The 19,964-nt window shown below is 40.6% G+C and overlaps 1 protein-coding gene across 1 annotated transcript; it reads right to left on the bottom strand.

The window, feature by feature from the left end:
- Positions 1 to 2,662: 2,662 nt before the first annotated feature.
- On the bottom strand, positions 2,663 to 17,465 carry LOC135522927 (myosin-7-like). Its single transcript, XM_064949636.1, has 40 exons — positions 17,414 to 17,465; positions 17,242 to 17,283; positions 15,948 to 16,156; positions 15,514 to 15,657; positions 15,266 to 15,422; positions 15,149 to 15,176; positions 14,953 to 15,058; positions 14,711 to 14,803; positions 14,230 to 14,293; positions 14,043 to 14,141; positions 13,534 to 13,637; positions 13,217 to 13,355; positions 12,998 to 13,116; positions 12,644 to 12,793; positions 12,371 to 12,541; positions 11,896 to 12,205; positions 11,725 to 11,798; positions 11,331 to 11,536; positions 11,108 to 11,231; positions 10,447 to 10,583; positions 10,102 to 10,357; positions 9,438 to 9,680; positions 9,179 to 9,355; positions 8,939 to 9,084; positions 8,773 to 8,863; positions 8,291 to 8,680; positions 8,057 to 8,183; positions 7,841 to 7,959; positions 7,559 to 7,755; positions 6,686 to 6,869; positions 5,884 to 6,049; positions 5,466 to 5,590; positions 5,075 to 5,383; positions 4,764 to 4,967; positions 4,366 to 4,662; positions 4,110 to 4,214; positions 3,914 to 4,009; positions 3,661 to 3,795; positions 3,286 to 3,334; positions 2,663 to 2,791 (listed from the first exon to the last, which is right to left on the bottom strand). Exons 3-39 carry the CDS (start codon positions 16,146 to 16,148, stop codon positions 3,314 to 3,316), a joined length of 5,814 nt encoding a protein of 1,937 aa, XP_064805708.1. The 5' UTR covers positions 16,149 to 16,156; positions 17,242 to 17,283; positions 17,414 to 17,465; the 3' UTR covers positions 2,663 to 2,791; positions 3,286 to 3,313.
- Between the last annotated feature and the right edge of the window lie 2,499 nt (positions 17,466 to 19,964).

Below are 19,964 nucleotides of genomic sequence, written 5' to 3'. Positions count from 1 at the left end.
CCATAATGACAATGCAAAAAAGGATTTTAGACAACAGAAATGCCTTATTTACATAAGTATTCAGACCCTTTGCTATGAAACTCTAAAATGAGCTCAGGTGCATCCTGTTGCCATTGATCATCCTTGAGATGTTTCTACAACTTGAAAGGCACACACCTGTCTATATAAGGTCCCATATAAGAGGATCTGCAGAGAAGAATTGGAGAAACTCCCCAAATACAGGTATGCCAAGCTTGTAGCCCAAGAAGACTTGAGGCTGTAATTGCTGCCAAAAGTGCTTCAACAAAGTACTAAGTAAAGGATCTGAATACTTATGTAAATGTAATATTTTAATACGATTGCAAAAACTTTTAGAAATCTGGTTTTGCTTTGTCTTTATGGGGTATTGTGTGTAGATTGAGGGGAAAAAATATTGAATCCATTTTAGAATATGGCTGTAACATAACAAAATGTGGAAAAGATCAAGGGGTCTGAATACTTTACGAATGCACTATAGGCCTAATGTAAGCCTAAACAAAATAACAATTATAAATATATACATTTGTTTCTTGTGCTCCTTAAATTCTGTTTGTTGCTTAATGTTTTAAAAGTTTGGAGTTGAGTAATGTCATTGTTGTGTGTGAGAGAGAGAGAGAGTGGTGTGGGTGTTTGAGAGGGAGGGAGGGAGACAGAGAGTGGTGTGTGTTTGGGAGGGGGAGAGAGAGAGAGAGAGAGAGAGAGAGAAAGTGGTGTGTGTGTGTTTATGAGAGGGAGGGAGGAAGAGAGAGTGGTGTGTGTGTTTATAAGAGGGAGAGAGAGAGTGGTGTGTGTTTATAAGAGGGAGAGAGAGAGAGAGAGAGAGAGAGAGAGTGTGTGTGTGTGTGTTTATAAGAGGGAGAGAGAGAGTGTGTGTGTGTTTATAAGAGGGAGAGAGAGAGAGGTGTGTGTGTGTGTGTTTATAAGAGGGAGAGAGAGAGAGTGGTGTGTGTGTTTATGAGAGGGAGGGAGAGAGAGAGTGGTGTGTGTGTGTGTTTATGAGAGGGAGAGAGAGTGTGTGTGTGTTTATGAGAGGGAGAGAGAGTGGTGTGTGTGTTTATGAGAGGGAGGGTGGTGTGTGTGTTTATGAGAGGGAGAGAGAGTGGTGTGTGTGTTTATGAGAGGGAGGGTGGTGTGTGTGTTTATGAGAGAGGAGAGTGGTGTGTGTGTTTATGAGAGGGAGAGAGAGTGGTGTGTGTGTTTATGAGAGGGAGAGAGAGTGGTGTGTGTGTTTATGAGAGGGAGAGAGAGTGGTTGTAGGTGTAAGTTTATGAGAGGAGAGAGAGTGGTGTGTGATTATGAGAGGGAGAGAGAGTGGTGTGTGTGATTATGAGAGGGAGAGAGAGTGGTGTGTGTGATTATGAGGGGGAGGGAGAGAGAGTGGTGTGTGTGATTATGAGGGGGAGGGAGAGAGAGTGGTGTGTGTGTTTATGAGGGGGAGGGAGAGAGTGCGTAAGGTAAGGAGGGAAAGTGTGTGTCTGAAGAGAAAATAAGCTTTCATGCAATTTTCCCTTACTGACAATGACATGCAGATCATGATGCATATATATTCATTCCTCCAGCCAAATGTTTTTTTATTTGTTTTTGTTTTAACCTTTATTTAAATAGGCAAGTCAGATGAGGACAAATTCTTATTTACAATGACGGCCTACCCCGGCTAAACCCGGACGACGCTGGGCCAATTGTGCGCCGCCCTATGGGACTCCTAATCACGGCCGGATGAGATTCAGCCTGGATCACAGGTAGGCCTTTGCAAATATGAGCAAATCAGCCATTCTATGCAGCATTCTATTACACAGTGAACAGTGGGAAGTTAAATTCAATGTGTTGTATTGAGTAGAAGTGTGAATTTCAGTGACAGATTTTTTGAGAACAAGTGTCAGGGGACGTAGCCAACAGGATGCTAAGCCACTGAACTTTGATGATTTTATGTTGTGTAAATTCACTTCCCACATAATTGTCGCTGTGTTGATTTCTTTCAAGAGAAAATCAACAAACGCCTAAAACTCTTAACTCTTGTCAGTAGATAAAGATACTCCATGGATGTAATGTTGGGTCACATGCAAATATGATCTAATATTAATCAAACTCTCATGAAACCTCATAAATACTAAATTTTAGGCAAACAAAATACATTGTTCATCGGTGTGGGTAGTAGTTTCACTTTTTGTCTAATTAGGTATTTTCTGAACAATGTACCTGTCCATTTAGGGCAGTTCCCAACCTTTTTCGATTACTGTACGACAAAGGGAATTTTGCTCTGCCAGAATACCACTGAAGTACCCGCTCCTGCATTTGACCAGTAGGCCTATGGTCTCATGAGTCTTCCCAAGTACCCACTGAGGATAGGCTAAGTACCCCCAGGGGTCCTGAGTACCCCCAGGGGTCCTGAGTACCCCCAGGGGTCCTGAGTACCCCTAGGGGTCCTGAGTACCCCTGGTTGGAAGCCACTGATTTAGGGGACACAATTTGGCCCAGGAGCACCACCAGAGATGTTTGTCTATTTTCCTGATTCTCTGTGGGGTCCCCTAAATCTCAGTATATTCTATGAAAACCAGTGTTTACTTAATTTTGTTAAACAGTTGATTTCATGCTAATAAATGTCTAGAATTCCTGTTTGTAATAGAAACAAGCAAAACACAGAAGGCCTATTTTAAATTGACTTTATTCTTTATTCTGCTCATGTTGCATGGAGAATATAGAAAACTAAAGCACTACAGTCAGGAGATTTTCCAGTAAGGTCCATCCAAGAGCTTCACTCTTCATCATGACATTTCTGTGACAGAAGATGGATAAAGGTTCAAATTGAATTAACTATTGTGAACACTAAAAACATTCTTAGAATATTCTGTGGGTCATCAACTATAAATTAAACAATGGGGCACCTTGTTTGAGTTTACAGAGAACACTACAAACATCATGCATTACACAAACTGTTTACTAGTAAATTAAAGATTTTACAAAAATAATTAAAGAAGCAACGATGTCTAGTGTTTATCTAAGTAAATGTCTAGTATTTATAAGTAAATAAAAATGCGTTGCTTGCCATCACAGTAAATCACCACTTAAACCAATAAATATTATGCTTTTGAAAAAAACAACATTTTTTAACCCATGACAGGAAATATTATTCAAATGTATAGAATATAATATAATAACACTTTATAGGTAGTTGTATGGTTATTGGACATCAAATACTTACAAAGATATTGATGTTGGGGCCATCGTCATACATGACAAATGAAAACCAATATAATTAAAAGAACTGACCTGGGAGCCGACATCACAACTCTTGACCTCACTCTTCCTCCTTTCCTTTCTGTGATGGAGAAGATGGATTGATTATGAGAAAATGTTTTATACTGCCATTTATACTGTGACCTCTGGTTGAATTTTTACAGTTGGGAACTTCAACAGGTATAGTTACTTAGTAACAATTTAACAAATAATTAATGCATTACTTATTTTCTTCAGGAATCAATGGGTGAATATAGAGAATTGAAATGACCATTAAACAGAGTCCCAGATCCCAGACTTTAGCATTGAAGCTATTTAAGGTTGAGGATTTTGCCATACATTACAAATGGGAATCTGCTTAATTATAACCATTACAACTATGTACATTGAAACAGCAACTTCACTGACCTTGGAGCCAGAATCACGACTCTTGGCTCTCATCTTGTTAACCTGAGACTCAGCAATATCAGCCCTCTCCTCTGCCTCATCCAGTTCATGCTGAATCTTGCGGAACTTGCCCAAATTGGAATTGGCTTGTTCCTCCTGTGAATAATGTTAAATATGAATGTTAAAAATCCTGTGAATAATGTCAAGTTTCTTGCAAACAACAATTTGAGAATTACAGCTGTATTAGTTGGATGATGGAACATTTTCTACTTACAGCCTCCTCTGAAGTTCTCTTGTAGGATTTGACCTTCAGCTGCAGTTTGTCCACCAGGTCTTGAAGACGGGACAAATTCTTACGGTCTTCCTCAGTCTGTACCCAAAATGAAAGGAAAAACATTGTCATTGGTGTGTCTTACATTTGATTCTTAGCGTGTTAATAATGCAATGTCAAATTAAAATATATGATGTACCTGGTAGGTGAGCTCCTTGATGCGTCTCTCATATTTACGGACACCTTTCACAGCATCACTGCTCCTCCTTTGCTCCATTTCCACTTCACTCTCTAGCTCCCTCACCTAGAAAGAAATTATGAATGTTAACACATTAATTCCATTTACGTTGTTAGTTACCACTGCTTTTAATATTAAAGCTAGAAATATGACTATAAATATGAAAAAATGATTTAGAATTAATAGAAGATTATGTAGCTGGGCCTCAGACACTTACTCTGGACTCCAGCTTCTGGATCTGCTTCTTGCCACCTTTCATGGCAATTTGTTCAGCTTCATCCAGGCGGTGCTGCAGGTCCTTGATGGTCTGCTCCATGTTCTTTTTCATGCGCTCCAGATGAGAACTGGTGTCCTGCTCCTTCTTCAGCTCCTCTGCCATCATGGCAGCATCAGTAATGGCCTTTTTGGCCTTTTCTTCAGCATTTCTGCACTCCTGCACAGCCTCCTCCACTTCATTCTGAAGCTGGGATGTGTCACCCTCTAGCTTCTTCTTCTGGCTCAACAGGCTGGTGTTCTACACATATATATGACAAATTCCTTTTAATATAACCTCAACAAATCTCAAATCGCAGACATTTTAAGGAGAACACGAATTGTTATCTATTACCGTCTTACCTGTGAGTGCAGCAGCTGAACTCTCTCACTAACATCCAGCAGTTCCTGCTCAGCCAGTTTGCGGCCTCTCTCAGTCTGCTCCACCATGGCTCTCAGCTCATCCAATTCAGCCTGCATCAGATTGTTGCGTCTCTCTACAATAGCAATGTTCTCCTTCAGATCATCATTGCCACGAAGAGCATCATCCAGCTGCATTTGAGAATCCTGTAGAGAGAATTTATGATTTTACTATATTTTGTTTCACAGTGTGGTTTGGCTTTTTATGAAGGCACAAGTAATGTTTTTAATTCACAATGGTGTGGAGGTGTTACCTTCAGATGGGAATGAAGACCCTTAAGTTGCTTCTGGGCCTCTGCTGCCTGCCTGTTGGCCTGGCTGAGCTGGATCTCCATCTCATTGAGATCTCCCTCCATCTTCTTCTTCAGCCTGAGAGCTTCATTCCTGCTGCGAGTCTCTGACTCCAGGGAACTTTGCAGGGTATCCACCACTCTCTGCTGGTTCCTCTTATTCATCTCCATCTCCTCATCCTTCTCCACTAGCTTCCGTTCAATGTCAGCTTTGACCTGATTGAACTCCAGCTGTGCTCTCATGATCTTGCCCTCCTCATGCTCTAGGGAGCCCTATGAGAACACAGCCACCCATAGTTTAGAAGATTTTACAATTCAATTCTGGAACTTTCACTGTCTGTAAATGTTTTCTTACCTCAGCTTCCTCTAGAGCAGACTGTATCTCAGCCTTCTCCTGCTCCAGCTGTTTACGGATTTTCTCCAGCTCATGGATGCTCTTTCCTCCCTCACCAAGTTGCTCAGTCAGGTCAGAAATTTCCTCTGTGGAAAAATATATTTTCAGAATCTTTTTGTGACAACGAGTAGGGTTGGGCTGTATCTAGATGTTCATACCGGGGTATATGGTATTACCGTTGGTGCATATTTATTTGGCACATCTTAGATAGTTAAATTTACAGTATTGAAAATCATACCATCGGTATTTCAAAATACCCCGGTATACGATACATATGAAAAAACACCCAAGCCTCATAACTACAATATTTTTGTGATCTCTATAACCTATCAATCTTTGATTAACTAAGTTATATAGGCAATAATGCACATTCTCTGACCTTGAAGGTTCTTGTTCTCTCTCTTCATCGTCTCCAGATGATCCAGAGATTCCTCATAAGAGTTCTTGAGTTTGAAGAGTTCAGTGCTGAGAGATCTGGCCTCTTTCTGGGAGCTCTCTAGCTCAGTCTGAGACTCTTCAAACTTCTGCTTCCACTCAGCCAGGACCTGGAAAGATACGTGGTTTCAGTACAGTATATGATTAGGATAAGATGTACTTTATTGTCCATTAACTTACAGAAGAAAGATGCTCACAACCTAAGCCCCCAAGAAAACACGGGCAGAATGCAATGGGTCAGCTGCAGTGCAACTCCCCTGGAGCAATTATAGGGGTGAAGTGCCTTGCTCAAGGGTATGTAGGATGATGACAGCAACCTTCTGGTTGTCGGTGAATTCAACACCAGATTTTCTCATCTGAGCTGGGATTCAAGGCCTGCTTCTCTAACCACTAGTCTACATGCTGTCCCTATTATGTACTATAATCAATCAAATGTATTTATAAAGCCCTTCTTACATCAGCTGATGTCACAAAGTGCTGTACAGAAACCCAGCCTAAAACCCCAAACAGCAAGCAATGCAGGTGTAGAAGCAGGGTGGCTAGGAAAAACTCCCTAGAAAGGCCAGAACATAGGAAGAAACCTAGAGAGGAACCAGGCTATGAGGGGTGGCCAGTCCTCTTCTGGCTGTGCCGGGTGGAGATTATAACAGAACATTGCCAAGATGTTCAAATGTTCATAGATGACCAGCAGGGTCAAATAAAAATCACAGTGGTAATAAAGACTAATAGGAAGGCTAATTTTCTACCTTGTCGAAGTTCCTTTGCTTTTTGTCCAGAGCGGCAGCAGATGCATTGGATCTCTCCACATCCACCATGAGATCTTCAATCTCATTCTGGAGTCTGTGTTTAGTCTTCTCCAGGGAGGAGCATTTAGCATTAACAGCTTCCACAGCCTCCTCTGCATCCTGCAGACGCTGAGCCAGCTTTTTCCTGGATTGACATAGATGAGAAACATTTAAGACATCTGCCTTTTTTCTGTCTGATATTTAATGGTTCTATATCAGGTAATCTATGTATCATTCATCATGTACTTTTCTGTGTCACTAATTCAGCCAAATTGCAAATAGCTTCTATAAATGTAAGCATACAGAAATCCCCCATAGATATATTATTAAATGTATATATATTTTTTAAATATGTGTTTTGTTTATTATTTTCCCCTAACCCTACCATCCCTCCCCTAATTGGAGTAAACTAATGGACGACAACACTAAGGCTCCTACTTCCATCTTATACATACTATATACATTTTACAGACACTGTATATTTTACATTAGTTATCTTTTGTTTGTTTTCAGTCCCATCTTTCAGCTACCCTCAACCCCACCCATCTATCTCTGAACACCATACAGTTGTGAAGTTTCACAAAAGTCCTGAACCTTTCTTTATATTCTCTTAGTTTCTAAAGATTGTAAATTAAATATTTATTTTTGCTATGTGTGTTATTATTTTTTAATCGATTGACTATGACTTTTCAGATCACCCAGCAGTGCTATTTGCAGAGTTAACCAGGTAAATGTTGCAATCCTTCAGCCATTCCTGAATCTGTATCCCCCATATATATAACATTCTATTGGTTTCAATACTTTTGTATAATAATTTAAATTAAGCGTCCTTACTTTGCATCTTCAAGCTCCTCGGTCTTCTGGATGGCATCAGTTTCATACTTGGTTCTCCACTGAGCCACTTCAGCATTAGCCTTGGACATGCCACGCTGCAGCTCAGACTTGGCCTCCTGCTCCTCCTCATACTGCTCCCTCAGCAGATCTGAGTCATGGCGAGCAGACTGCACTGCATGGGCAAGTGCGTTCTTTGCCTGGTAAGGACATTTTGTAAAGAATCAAATTATGCCGGAGGTTAGATGAAGTTGATTATTGACACTGCATTTTTAGTATAAATACCTTGACTTCCTCCTCCAGTTGTCTCTTGAGGTCTTCAATCTGCTGAACGTTGGACTGCTTACCTCTGGTCAGTTGGGAGACCAGAGAGTCCTTCTCCTCCAGCTGTCTGGCAAGTTCACCTGTTTTAATGCAATTCTAATTATTTCAAATTATATTACTTATTTGGTTATTTGTTGTTGATGTTCATGTGAATGTCCAGATTTTTAGTTAATATACCATTCTCAGTTTGAAGCTTTGCTTTCTGCATGGTGAAATCGTTGATGGATCGCTGTCCTTCCTCAGCTTTCGTCCTGTATTCACTCATCTGGTCCTCGAGAGTGCGGCACATTTTCTCCAAGTTTGTCTAAAAACAGATTTGTTTTTTGAATGACAGAACACAGTCACTAGATTGCATCATTAAAAAGCATGTACCGATAACGCATTTTATGATTGCTCAGTGATACCACATACTTTAGACTTGACAATTTGCTCCATGTTGGAGACCACATCGTCCAACTCCAGCCTGAGCTCACTCTTCTCCTTCTCCAGCTTCTGCTTCACTCTCTGAAGGTTGTCAATCTGCTCTCCCAGGTCAGCCACACTGTCAGCATTTTTCTTCCTCAGAGTGGCAGCTGTAGCCTCATGCTGCAGAGTAGCCTCTTCAAGGTCTCTGCGCACCTTCTGAAACTCAGCCTCCCTCTTCTTGTTCATCTCAATCTGGGCAGCAGTGGCTCCACCTGCTTCCTCCAGCCTCTCACTGATCTCTTCCAGCTCTCTGGACAAGTCTGCCCTCTGTTTCTCCACCTTGGCACGGGCAGCTCTCTCAGCCTCAAGCTCTTCCTCCAGCTCTTCAATGCGGGCCTGAAATGGTTGGAATTGAAATGTTTTGGTAAGAACAGAACATAAACAAGTGTAACACAATGATGACCTTTTCAACAATACTATTAAAATACCTGCAGCTCCTTCAGTTTCTTCTGAAGTTGGGCACTCATGGCCTGCTCATCCTCAATCTTGCTGTTGAGTTGGCTCGTCTCAAAATCCTTCCTGATAAGTAAAGCACACATTTTAGAGCTTTCTGGAAAGGAATTATTCATTAGATTTTGTGGGTTGTGATCTTACTTCTTCATTCTCTCCTCCAGTTGCTGCTTGTCGTTCTCCAGGTCCATTAGGCTCTCCTGGGTCAACTTCAAGTCTCCTTCCAGCTTTCTTTTGGCTCTCTCAAGGTCCATCCTGACCTTCTTTTCTTGCTCCAGAGAACCTTCAAGCTGATAAAGGATATATTAAACAATATTGTGCTGTAGGCTATTTTAGGATATTACTTATTTTGCTGTAATTTTTTATTTCCTATTTGGTACTCACATCATCAACTTGCTGTTCCAGTTTGGCTTTGGCCTTGGTCAGCGTGTTGACCTTGTCCTCCTCACTCTGCAGGTCATCCAACGTTTGCTGATGAGCTTCCTGCAGAGCCTTCTTCTCCTTGGTCAGCTTGGCAATGATTTCATCCAGAGCTGCCATCTCTTCAGTCAGGTTTTTAACCTAAGGAAACAATGTCATTACGTTTTCATCCAAAACAATCAATTGGAGTTTTAACAATACAATAATGAAGAACAACTTTTACCTTGTTCTCTGTGGCATGCTTCTCCTTCTCCACTTTAGCCAGAGTGAGCTCCAGATCATCAATGTCCTTCTTGAGTTCTGAGCACTCGTCTTCCAGCTTCCTCTTCTTAGCAGTCAGCTCTGAATTCATCTCCTCCTCATCCTCCAGTCTTTCTGTCAGCTCTTTGGATTTGGCCTCAAGCTGGATTTTGCTCTTGATCAGACCCTCGCATCTCTCTTCAGCATCACCAATAGTGTCTTCTGACTGTCAATGTGTCAATATATTGTAAGTATATCAAATTCTCCAAAGCTCAGAAGTTTGTTTGGTGGCAAAATATTTGGAGACTACAAATGCTCCTCTGATTGTACATACCTATTTTTTTTTTATTTCACCTTTATTTAACTAGGCAAGTCAGTTAAGAACAAATTCTTATTTTCAATGACAGCCGAGGAACAGTGGGTTAACTGCCTGTTCAGGGGCAGAATGACAGATTTGTACCTTGTCAGCTCGGGGGTTTGAACTTGCAACCTTTCGGTTACTTGTCCAATGCTCTAACCACTAGGCTACCCTGCCGCAAGTCATGTCTCCTCTTTCTCTGTTTTTACATTTCTCTAGTTAGCTAAGGCAATTTTGACAAATGATTTGAGTGCAGCAATGTAACGCTAGTTCAGTTAAAGTTACTCACAGTTTGGACAGCGATCTGCAGGTCATTCTTCTCTTGGATAAGGGAGACCATCTTCTCTTCCAGCTCCTTTCTACGGGCTTCACTTTTAGCATAAGCCTCTTTAAGCTTCAGGAATTCTTCCTTCATGTTCGCCATCTCCTTCTCAGTCTCTGCTGACTTCAGCAGAGGTTTAATCTTAAAGAACATCTTCATCCAGGGCCAATTCTTGACACCCATGAAGGCACGAATGTTCCATTGGATCACAAGCAAGGCGTCCCTGTGAAATGGAACAGAAGTAGCTTTTTATACACCCTTTTCCACCTCCACCATATTGTCTGCAGAAGTTTTATCTACTCTTATTCCAACCTGCGGTCAACAATTTTCTGGAACTCAATTCTGGCAAGTAGACCACGTGATCGGGCCTGCATTCCAGTGATGATAAGAGCGAGACGGTCATCTCTCATCTCCTCAAGGGTACCCAGGAGACCAGCCTTGAAGAACACCTAATGATAAACCAAGGCCATACTTTGGTGCATGGATTGTCTTGTATTTGTACGATTGTATTTTTCTGCCAGTTGACCATAAATAACTTGAATGTGGTATCTCCCAGATTTACAAAATGTAGTAGTCATGTTTAGATGGCTAATTTCTTGCCTCTGTGAAAATGGCACAAATTGACCAACAAGTTGGCCTTGTAATGTGCAATTGATTTTACAACTTCTGTCCCAGCATGACCGAGAGTGAAAAAAATGGACAGAAAGTCTATCTCAAACAGTATGGCCACAATGCTTTTGATATCTTATATATAGCCAGATATGGATCTACTACATGGTAAATATTTGCATTTCTTGACTGGATCCATTTCCCCTAGAGACAGATGATATATAGAAAGCATGCTCAGTGGTATATCATCAGTTATTTCAACAGGCATTTCTCAGGTAAACCTAGTGGTAATATACTGCTTGGACCCCGTAATTGCTGCTGGTCCAACAGGTCTTATTGCTTTTCATCTATATAGAGAACGTACCTTCGTGTGTCCTAATCTGTACTGGGTGTGGTCAATGTCCAGAGAGCCCAGCAGTTTTTCTGCTGCCTTCATGTTGTCAATGAACTGACCCTCAGGGATAGCATTTGGATTGAGGATGCGGTATCTGAATTTAAATCAGAAAGCAATTATCTTCAAAAATGGAACACCTGAATAGGTAAACAGTTGAATTTATTTTGGACAGGAAATGCATAATGATTTGTACCTTTGTTTGAAGTCAGCATACAGGATCCTGTTGGGGAAGCCCTTTCTGCAGATCCTGATGCCTTCCAGCACACCGTTACAGCGCAGCTGGTGCATGACCAGAGGATTCTCCATGGCCCCAGGAGTCTTGGTCTCGTTGGGGATGAGGCAACGCACAAAGTGAGGGTGAGTAGACCTCAAGTTGGTCATGAGTTTACCCAAGTTCTCCTGTAAGTATGACAAATGTAAAATTTTCCATAAATTACTCCCAGTACCTCACGAGTCATAACGGCATTTAATGCTAACATGCCAATCCACAACAAACTGACATGTCAAATTTAGCACAAATATAATACATTTGTTATTTTCTGCCATTTGAAAACATCAGAAGTATATTGATTTAAAGTCAGATCTACCCTGTGCAATGCAGACACAGTCTGGAAGGAAGAGCCTTTCTTCTTCTTTCCTCCAGCCGCTTTTTCTTCAGGTGCTGTATGATAATGACATCAATTAAATATATTATTGTCATGTACATTTGTATTTATTTCTGTGGTTTGTAGTCTTTGCCGATTAAAAACACATAGTACCTCCTTCTGCACCAGCATAGCTCACAAAGAGGTTGGCCAGGAACTTAAGACTTGACTTCTGGAACAGTCCGACCACAGTCTCATTCAGCGGGTCCTTGTTCTTTACCAGCCAGTTACCAATGTTGTAGTCAACAATGCCAGCATAGTGAACCAGGGAGAAATGTGCCTCTGGTCTACCCTTAATAATCCTAGGTTTCTGGAAGCATGCATTTTTGCCCAGATGGTTCTCATACAGCTTAGCTTTGAATGTAGAATCACTGGCCTTGGGGAACATGCACTCCTCTTCAAGGATGGACATGATACCCATGGGCTGAAAGGGGAAAATGAATGAAAATAAATGCATTTTAAGGAAAAAGCATAAATATGAGAATAATTTGTTGTTGTAGCACATTTATGATGATGGCCCTTTTAATGTTTGAAATCGCAAAAGATTCAATCATATAAATTAAACTTATGTGAAACTGAAGACACCAACCCTTTCAATGAGGTCAATGCAGGCAGCCAAGTCCATGCCGAAGTCAATGAACTCCCAGACAATGCCCTCTTTTTTATATTCTTCCTGCTCCAGCACAAACATGTGGTGGTTGAAGAACTGTTGCAGCTTCTCATTAGTGAAGTTGATGCACAGCTGCTCAAAGGTGTTGAACTGAAATAGAAGTTTACAGTTACTTTATTTTGTCAGCTGTAATGTTTTAGATGAATCGTTTTTTGACGTGTCCTATTTATAAAATGTACATCAAACACTCACATCAAAGATCTCAAAGCCGGCAATGTCCAGCACACCAATGTAGTGCTGGCGAGCGTTCTTTGTGTCCAGTGTAAGGTTGATTCTTATCACCATCCAGAGGAACATGTTCTCGTAAATTTTCTTTGCCAATGCACCAATGGAGTAGTACACCTACAAAATATTGAGAAAATAATTTACCAAAACATAGACTCCACATAAACGCCTAGGGACAGTTACCCAGACACATATCAGGCCTTGGACTAAGAGGCATCGGCAATGAGGAATCACAGACATGAACATATTAGCAACTTTAGACAGAAGTTTTATGCTCAAAATTATTATCTCTTGGAAATATACAACTTTTTTGAGACTCACCTGGTCGACACTCTGACCTTTGGTGACCCACTCATTTCCTACTTTGACCCTTGGGTGACACAGCCCCTTGACCAGGTCAGCAGAGTTCAGGCCCATCAGATATGCAGCTTTGTCAATATCTGGAAAGGCAAAGTTTTATGGTTGGAGGAGGCACTCTGAGCGTCAGATTTTTCAAATATTACTTTATGTTAAAGTGAGAGGTTTTTAATCAGTGCTCACCCTCAGTGCCATCTGCCTCTGCTTGCTCCTCCCGCTGCTTATTCTTGAACTTCAGGTTGCCGTAGTGCATGATGGCCCCAGTCAGCTTATAAATGCCATTAATCTCTTCTTGGGAGAATCCAAGCACATTAAAGGCATCCTAGTTTTGAAATAAAAGCATATTTTTTTGTATTGGAGAGAGAGTTGGATATAAGTGGAATAAATCAAAATCAAATCACATTTTATTTGTCACATGCCCTGAATACAACAGGTGTAGACCTTGCTGTGAAATGCTTACTTCCAAGCACATACAGTGTTCATGAACATATTTTACTCACATCAGTAGCCATTAGCTCATCTGCATCATTAATGGAAGTTACAGCAATCTCTCCTTGGGAGATGAAGGCGTAGTCATAGGGATTGCTGGTGATGAGTAGCATCTCTGAAAATATTTGAACAGCACAGTTTGATTTGTGTTCAGGCTGTGGTATAGGCCATAACATAATATAGTGTAAGGGCCCCCCCCTACCGACCAGGGCGCACCCAACAGTTTGGGAACCGCTGGTCTCAGATCCCTCCCAATGTGTTATCCAATGTCATTTTAGAAAAAGGCTCAGTGTCGTTGTCCTCACAAGGATTTTGTTAAACAAAATCTCTTTCTCTGAGCAATTGAATTAGTATAAAATGTATATAATAAAAAAAATGTAGCTAAGTATTTGTATTACAGTATTTGTTTTGCACATATTTATCATGGGATCCAATAAATCTGTACCCCAATGTAATCAGTAGTTCTCAGTTGAATTAGACCTTAAGCCTGCTCAGTAGTGTTTGATGATTTAAAACTCACCCAGCAGTTCTGGTTTCTTTTGGGACAGGATCTGGTAGAAGATGTGATAATCTCTCTCAGCCTTGAGCTGGAAAGTTACACGTGACTTCTCCAGTAGATCTGATCAGTAAGGAAAAGTGCTTTTGGTATTAATGTGTTTCCTGTCAAAGAGATCTTCAATTCTGAACAAATATACTATTGTACTCACAAGTCTCAATGTCAGCAGACGAAAGCTTCCCAGTGACTCCAAAATGAATTCGGATGAATTTACCCTGTAAGTTATTGTCAAAAGTAGAAATGAATGAGCACTCCAGATCTGGGTTCAAGTAGTAGTTGTTTTCTTTTTGAATAGGTGTGCTTGATTGAGCTTGCGTGGTGTAGTGGAACTGATGGAATAGTCCCAAAAGTTTAAATCACACCTTTCACACTCTAGGCAGGCTCGATCAAACACAAAGTATTTGAAATAAACAACAAATAGTATTTAAACCCAGGTCTGTTGCACACAGTCCCAAAAGGGAAGATTAGCTGATGGACCCGAGGAAGATTAGCTGACGTCATGACATCAACTAATGGCGGATCCTAATAAAATTCTTATCCTTATGAAATTCAAATCGAGAAGATAACAGATAAGATTAAAATATAGGATAAGATTTGAATGGTCTTTGACTGCAAACAAAGAACAAACTTACGAATCGAGAGGAGTTGTCATTCCTGATGGTCTTGGCATTACCAAAAGCCTCCAGGGCAGGATTGGCCTGGATGATTTGATCCTCCAGTGTCCCCTAGAAACCAACATCCATACAGTGTGAAAATGCTGCAATGAACACCAATACTACATGAATAAAAATGGATTTTCTCAACATATGCTCATCCAGCCATGAATAATGTTTCATTTGGGATTGATAATGATGAACATTTGCATTCTATTGACCTTTTTTTCTTCTGCAGCGCTCTTCTTTCCGCCGACAGCAGCAATGCTGGCAAAATACTGGATGACCCTCTTGGTGTTCACAGTCTTTCCAGCACCGGATTCTCCACTGGGATTGAAATACAAATGTTGATGTCTCAGAATTTATCTTAATTTTAAATAGCCTCAAATCAATATAACCTTTGGTTGATGTACTTACGTGATAAGAACAGACTGGTTTTCCCTGTCTGTTGAAAGAGAAGTATCAGTAAATGTGTCATTATACAAAAATTATTTTATATACCAATGTAGATGAAAATGAAAAGTGATATTTTACCTGACAACATGTACTGGTAGGCATTGTCAGAGATGGAGAAGATGTGAGGAGGAGCTTCTGTCCTCTTCTTGCCTCTGTATGCATTGACAACAGACTGATCATACACTGGCAGCCACTTGTAGGGGTTGACAGTGACACAGAACAGCCCTGAGTAGGTCTGTGGAAGACGAGGGAGATGCAGATTTAGTTTCATTCATTTGAATGAATGTTTGATTTATTGGCGATATTAGCAGTCAGGCTTGACTTACGTAGATCATCCAGGCTGCGTAACGCTCTTTGAGGTTAAACAGCACAGCAGGCTCGTGCAGGAAGGTGAACATCGCCATGTCCTCAATTTTATCAAACTTTGGCGGGTTCTGGGGGTGAACGTCATCCTCCTTCACAGTAACAGTCTGAAAGATGAGCAAATTAAATGAGTTTGTTTCATTTTCAAGTTGAAGAGATTGCACACATTTACATGTAATGCCTGATTTGCATGAAAGTTAAAGATCTCAAGTCAGGATTCTGCTCCTTATTACCTCTTGTGAGAAGAATGTTTATCGTCAACAGTAAAGTGCATAACTCAATTCAGTTTATAACTAACTGTTCATCAATCATAGAGTTATCCTAGTAGAAAATGTATTATCTTGTGATTTTCTCCAGGTCATATATTTTCAGAAATGCTTTTCACCAAAATATTTACCTTTCCGAACTCAGTATCAACGGTGACTTTAGCCCCATCTCTGCTGGTGATTGTGGCCTTGACGTACTCAACCTCAGGGTCTGGCACATAGCACTCTCTCTTTATGTCAAAGGGTCTTGTCTGGCATTCCATACGCTCTTTGTCTGACTTACGCAGATAGGAAGCTGCGCCCCCAAACTCTGCCATCAACGCGTCCCCCATTCTTAAATCTGTGCAGGCAGGAAAAGAGCATTGGACACATACATATGTATATATTACACACAGTACCAGGTTTGAGTTGGAATAATATAATGTATTTGTTGTAGATATGTATGTATTTGTGTATATATTATTAGGTTACATTTACTAAACTATAGATTTACGTGTGGCTGTCTTCTCACTGTTGCCAAGGTGTGTTGTATGCTAGGATTCTCATAACAAACTGTTCTCAAACTTAAAGCTGCAATATGTCACTTTTTGGGCGACCCAACCAAATTAACATAGAAATATGTGTTATAGATATGTCATGATCATTGAAAGCAGGGCTAGGAAGCTGTTCTATATGCACTATTTCTATGCTTCCGTTCTTAAGTTTTGTTTTTGTGTATTTTACTTTCAGTTTTCTACAGCTTCAAAAAGCTGAAAATATAAATATTTTGGGTTATGTAAAAGTTATTTCACATCGTTTTAGATAGTACAATGATTCTATACACTATACTTGTAAATTAGCCTTAATACTTAAATTATTGTTATTTTAAAGACCTAAATCAATTGAAATATTAGTATCACTGTATGTATATACTGTTTATGTGAGTAGTATTCTGTAGCATGGCAGACCAATAGAACTTTTAAATAATAGCTTTAAAAAATGGTGTCGAGGCAGAACACCAGTAGGCTACCCGATTTAGAACCCTAGATTGATAAGACTTTATCTGAACACTATGAAGGTCAGCAAACCAATAGCACATTGAAAATAAACCAAAACATGTGAGATTCACAGCAGACCAAAAGTAGCTAAGTCCACTGTAGCTCAAATCTACAGCTTGTGTTAGTATAACATTTAGATTTAAGTCATTTAGCAGACGCTCTTATCCAGAGCGACTTACAAATTGGTGAATTCACCTTCTGTATAACACTGACTACATGTAATTACTATACGGGAAAGACGTATTGTGCATCATATACAAGTTGACTAGGTCAATGAGTACAGACCAAAATAAAACATTAGTATAGTAATGTATAGTTTTCATGGAACACATTAAACCACTAGGAGGCATGTAGTAGGACCTCTACTTTAGAGGATTATGATTCTTACCTGTTGTTGGTCACACCCTGGATACGTTGGAAATTATCTCTACTGAGAATTAAATAGACAAATATAAAGACCGATATCAATCAACTTGCCAGTTTAAATGTGGTAATGACAATTGTTTGGTCCTGTGATGATTATTTTTGCCCTCCTCAGCAGACTACCTCTATATGCTTACCTTCAGGATGTCCAGTGCCTTGTGTCTCCCCTGGTCTGTCTCCCCTGGTCTCCATCTCCATCACTCTTTATAGAGTGTTGATCAGCCCTATATGGAGATGGGCCATGTCAGGACATGAATTAGACTGATTATTTCAAAAGATCTGTATTTGGGGCTAGAGGTGTATACCTCTTTTGACCTATCAGGCTCGTTCTAACAACAGGCTATTCCAGGGTGGACAGAGGAGGGGAGGAATTGGCTGCATTGAAAGCCCACTTGATCATAGGGCAGTCTCAGGCACTGTAGTCATCTAAAAATGCCAAGCATGTATATTTGCCCAATGGGAATTAATCCAATTATATATTTTAATGTGCACTGACACAAAGTAAGTTAGTTCCAAAAACAGTTTGAAACGTGGAAACCATAAGTAATGTATGTCCGTTTTTTGTTTTTGAAATACCCCGTTATACTTTGCTCATTGTGAACACTTGGGGGTGACATAAGAAAGTGTTGTTGCAGTGCGTAAACTCACAATAGGGTTCTTATGACAAGTGCAGCTGTCTTTTGTTCACCAAGACAAGGTCACTCCTTCTATGCATTGTAACAGCAACTGAAGTATTAAACTAGACCTCATCTTGTTGACGTGACATAGTTCCTTTCCCTTTGTCCTTGATGACAAAAATAACCCTGTGAAATTGTTCTTTGGGTGTACAGTTTATGAAGAGCCCTTAATTCAATTAATTTAAGCCACAAATGGAGCAAAGTATGAAAATGTATGAACTCACTACTGTAAGTCGTTCTGGATGAGAGTGTCTGATAAAATGTAAACTGCCTAAATAAAGGAAAGGCCAACATAAAGTGTCCTAATAGGAGCGTTGGGCCACAACAACCTGCCAGAATATAGATTCTACAAGTCTCTGGAACACTATTGGAGGGATACGACACCATTTCTTCCAGGACAAATTACATCATTTGGTGTTTAGTTGACGATAATGATAAACTCTGTCTCAGGCGCTGCTCCAGAATCTCACATAAGTGTTCAGTTGGGTTGAGATCTGGTGACTGAGACACACACAACCTTTAAACCCCCTATGCTCCTTTGAGATCCCTCTTTCAAAGTCACTGACATGTTTTCTTCTAGCTATGGTAGTCAAAAAAAATGGGCAACTGGGCATTTTTATACATCACCCTAAGCATGATAGGGTTTTAATTGCTTAACTAACTTAGGAAACACACCTATGTGGAAGCACCTGCTTTCAATATACTTTGTATCTCTCATTTATTCAAGTGTTTCCTTTATTTTGGCAGTTAGATGTACATGTCACTTTCAAGAAACTCATGCTAGTTTTAACAAGGGGGACTCAAAATGTAAAAATGTTTTAAATAACTTGTGTAAGGTGTTGGCTAATCAGGTTAGAAACGTCTCTGTATAATCAAGTTAGAAACGTCTGTGTAGAGTAGTATGTAAGGTGCTGACCCAAGGGACATAATAAGGTCTTAGATTTGTAGTAACGTGCTGTTAAAGGTCAAGATGGCTGTCAGTGCATTAGTGTGAAGCTGTCTACAAGTTGTCTATGAGGTGATAATACTATATAAGTGGTTGTCATCACCAGAGTTTCCCTCCTTAGACCTCTTCAGGAGCACCTTTGACTCCTACAATTTCACACCTTGGGCATTCAGCCTTGAGGTTCTTTACTTTACTTCCACATGCTACTCCTCAATGACACTGTTAGGTGTCCAATTCCCAGCTGTCGGGAAATTAATTCCTGTCACTACAGGAGGGAACACATACCGATCGTGACAAAACAGTCCGTTTTTACCCTAAAACCATATCAGTAGATAGTTAAAAACAAATGATATTCTCTCTCTCTCGAAAATGGATTTCAAAAGAAGCAACGTATTGTAAGCCAAGACTATCACTATTCTTTACCATGAGGAGAATGTAACACCCTGCAACCCATCAGCTAATACATTTATTTATTTTATTTTTTACCCCCTTTTTCTCCCCAATTTCATGCTATCCAGTTGTTAGTAGTTACTATCTTGTCTCATCGCTACAACTCCCATACGGGCTCGGGAGAGACGAAGGTCGAAAGCCATGCGTCCTCCGAAACACAACCCAACCAAGCCGCACTGCTTCTTAACACAGCGCACATCCAACCCGGAAGCCAGCCGCACCAATGTGTCGGAGGAAACACCGTGCCCCTAGCGACCTGGTCAGCGTGCACTGTGCCCGGCCCGCCATAGGAGTCGCTAGTGCGCGATGAGACAAGGATATCCCTACTGGCCAAACCCTCCCTAACCCGGACGACGCTAGGCCAATTGTGCGTCGCCCGGCTGCGACAAAGCCTGGGCTCGAACCCAGAGTCTCTGGTGGCACACAGCTAATACATTTCAAGCCTATAAAATTGACCATGACCCACAACCCTCAAATGTTTGAATTAAGCAGTTAGCCCCAAGGAGGTGTGGTATATTGGCCATATACCGCAAACCCCCGAGGTGTCTTATTGCTATTATTAAATGGTTACCAACATAATTAGAACAGTAAACAAGTAATTTTGTGTCATACACG

This window comes from Oncorhynchus masou, chromosome 30, assembly GCF_036934945.1.
Source record: "Oncorhynchus masou masou isolate Uvic2021 chromosome 30, UVic_Omas_1.1, whole genome shotgun sequence".
NCBI classification, from domain to species: Eukaryota; Metazoa; Chordata; class Actinopteri; order Salmoniformes; family Salmonidae; genus Oncorhynchus; species Oncorhynchus masou.
The sequence above is the reverse complement of the archived record's forward strand: the minus strand, read 5'-3'. Positions and strand labels throughout refer to the sequence as shown.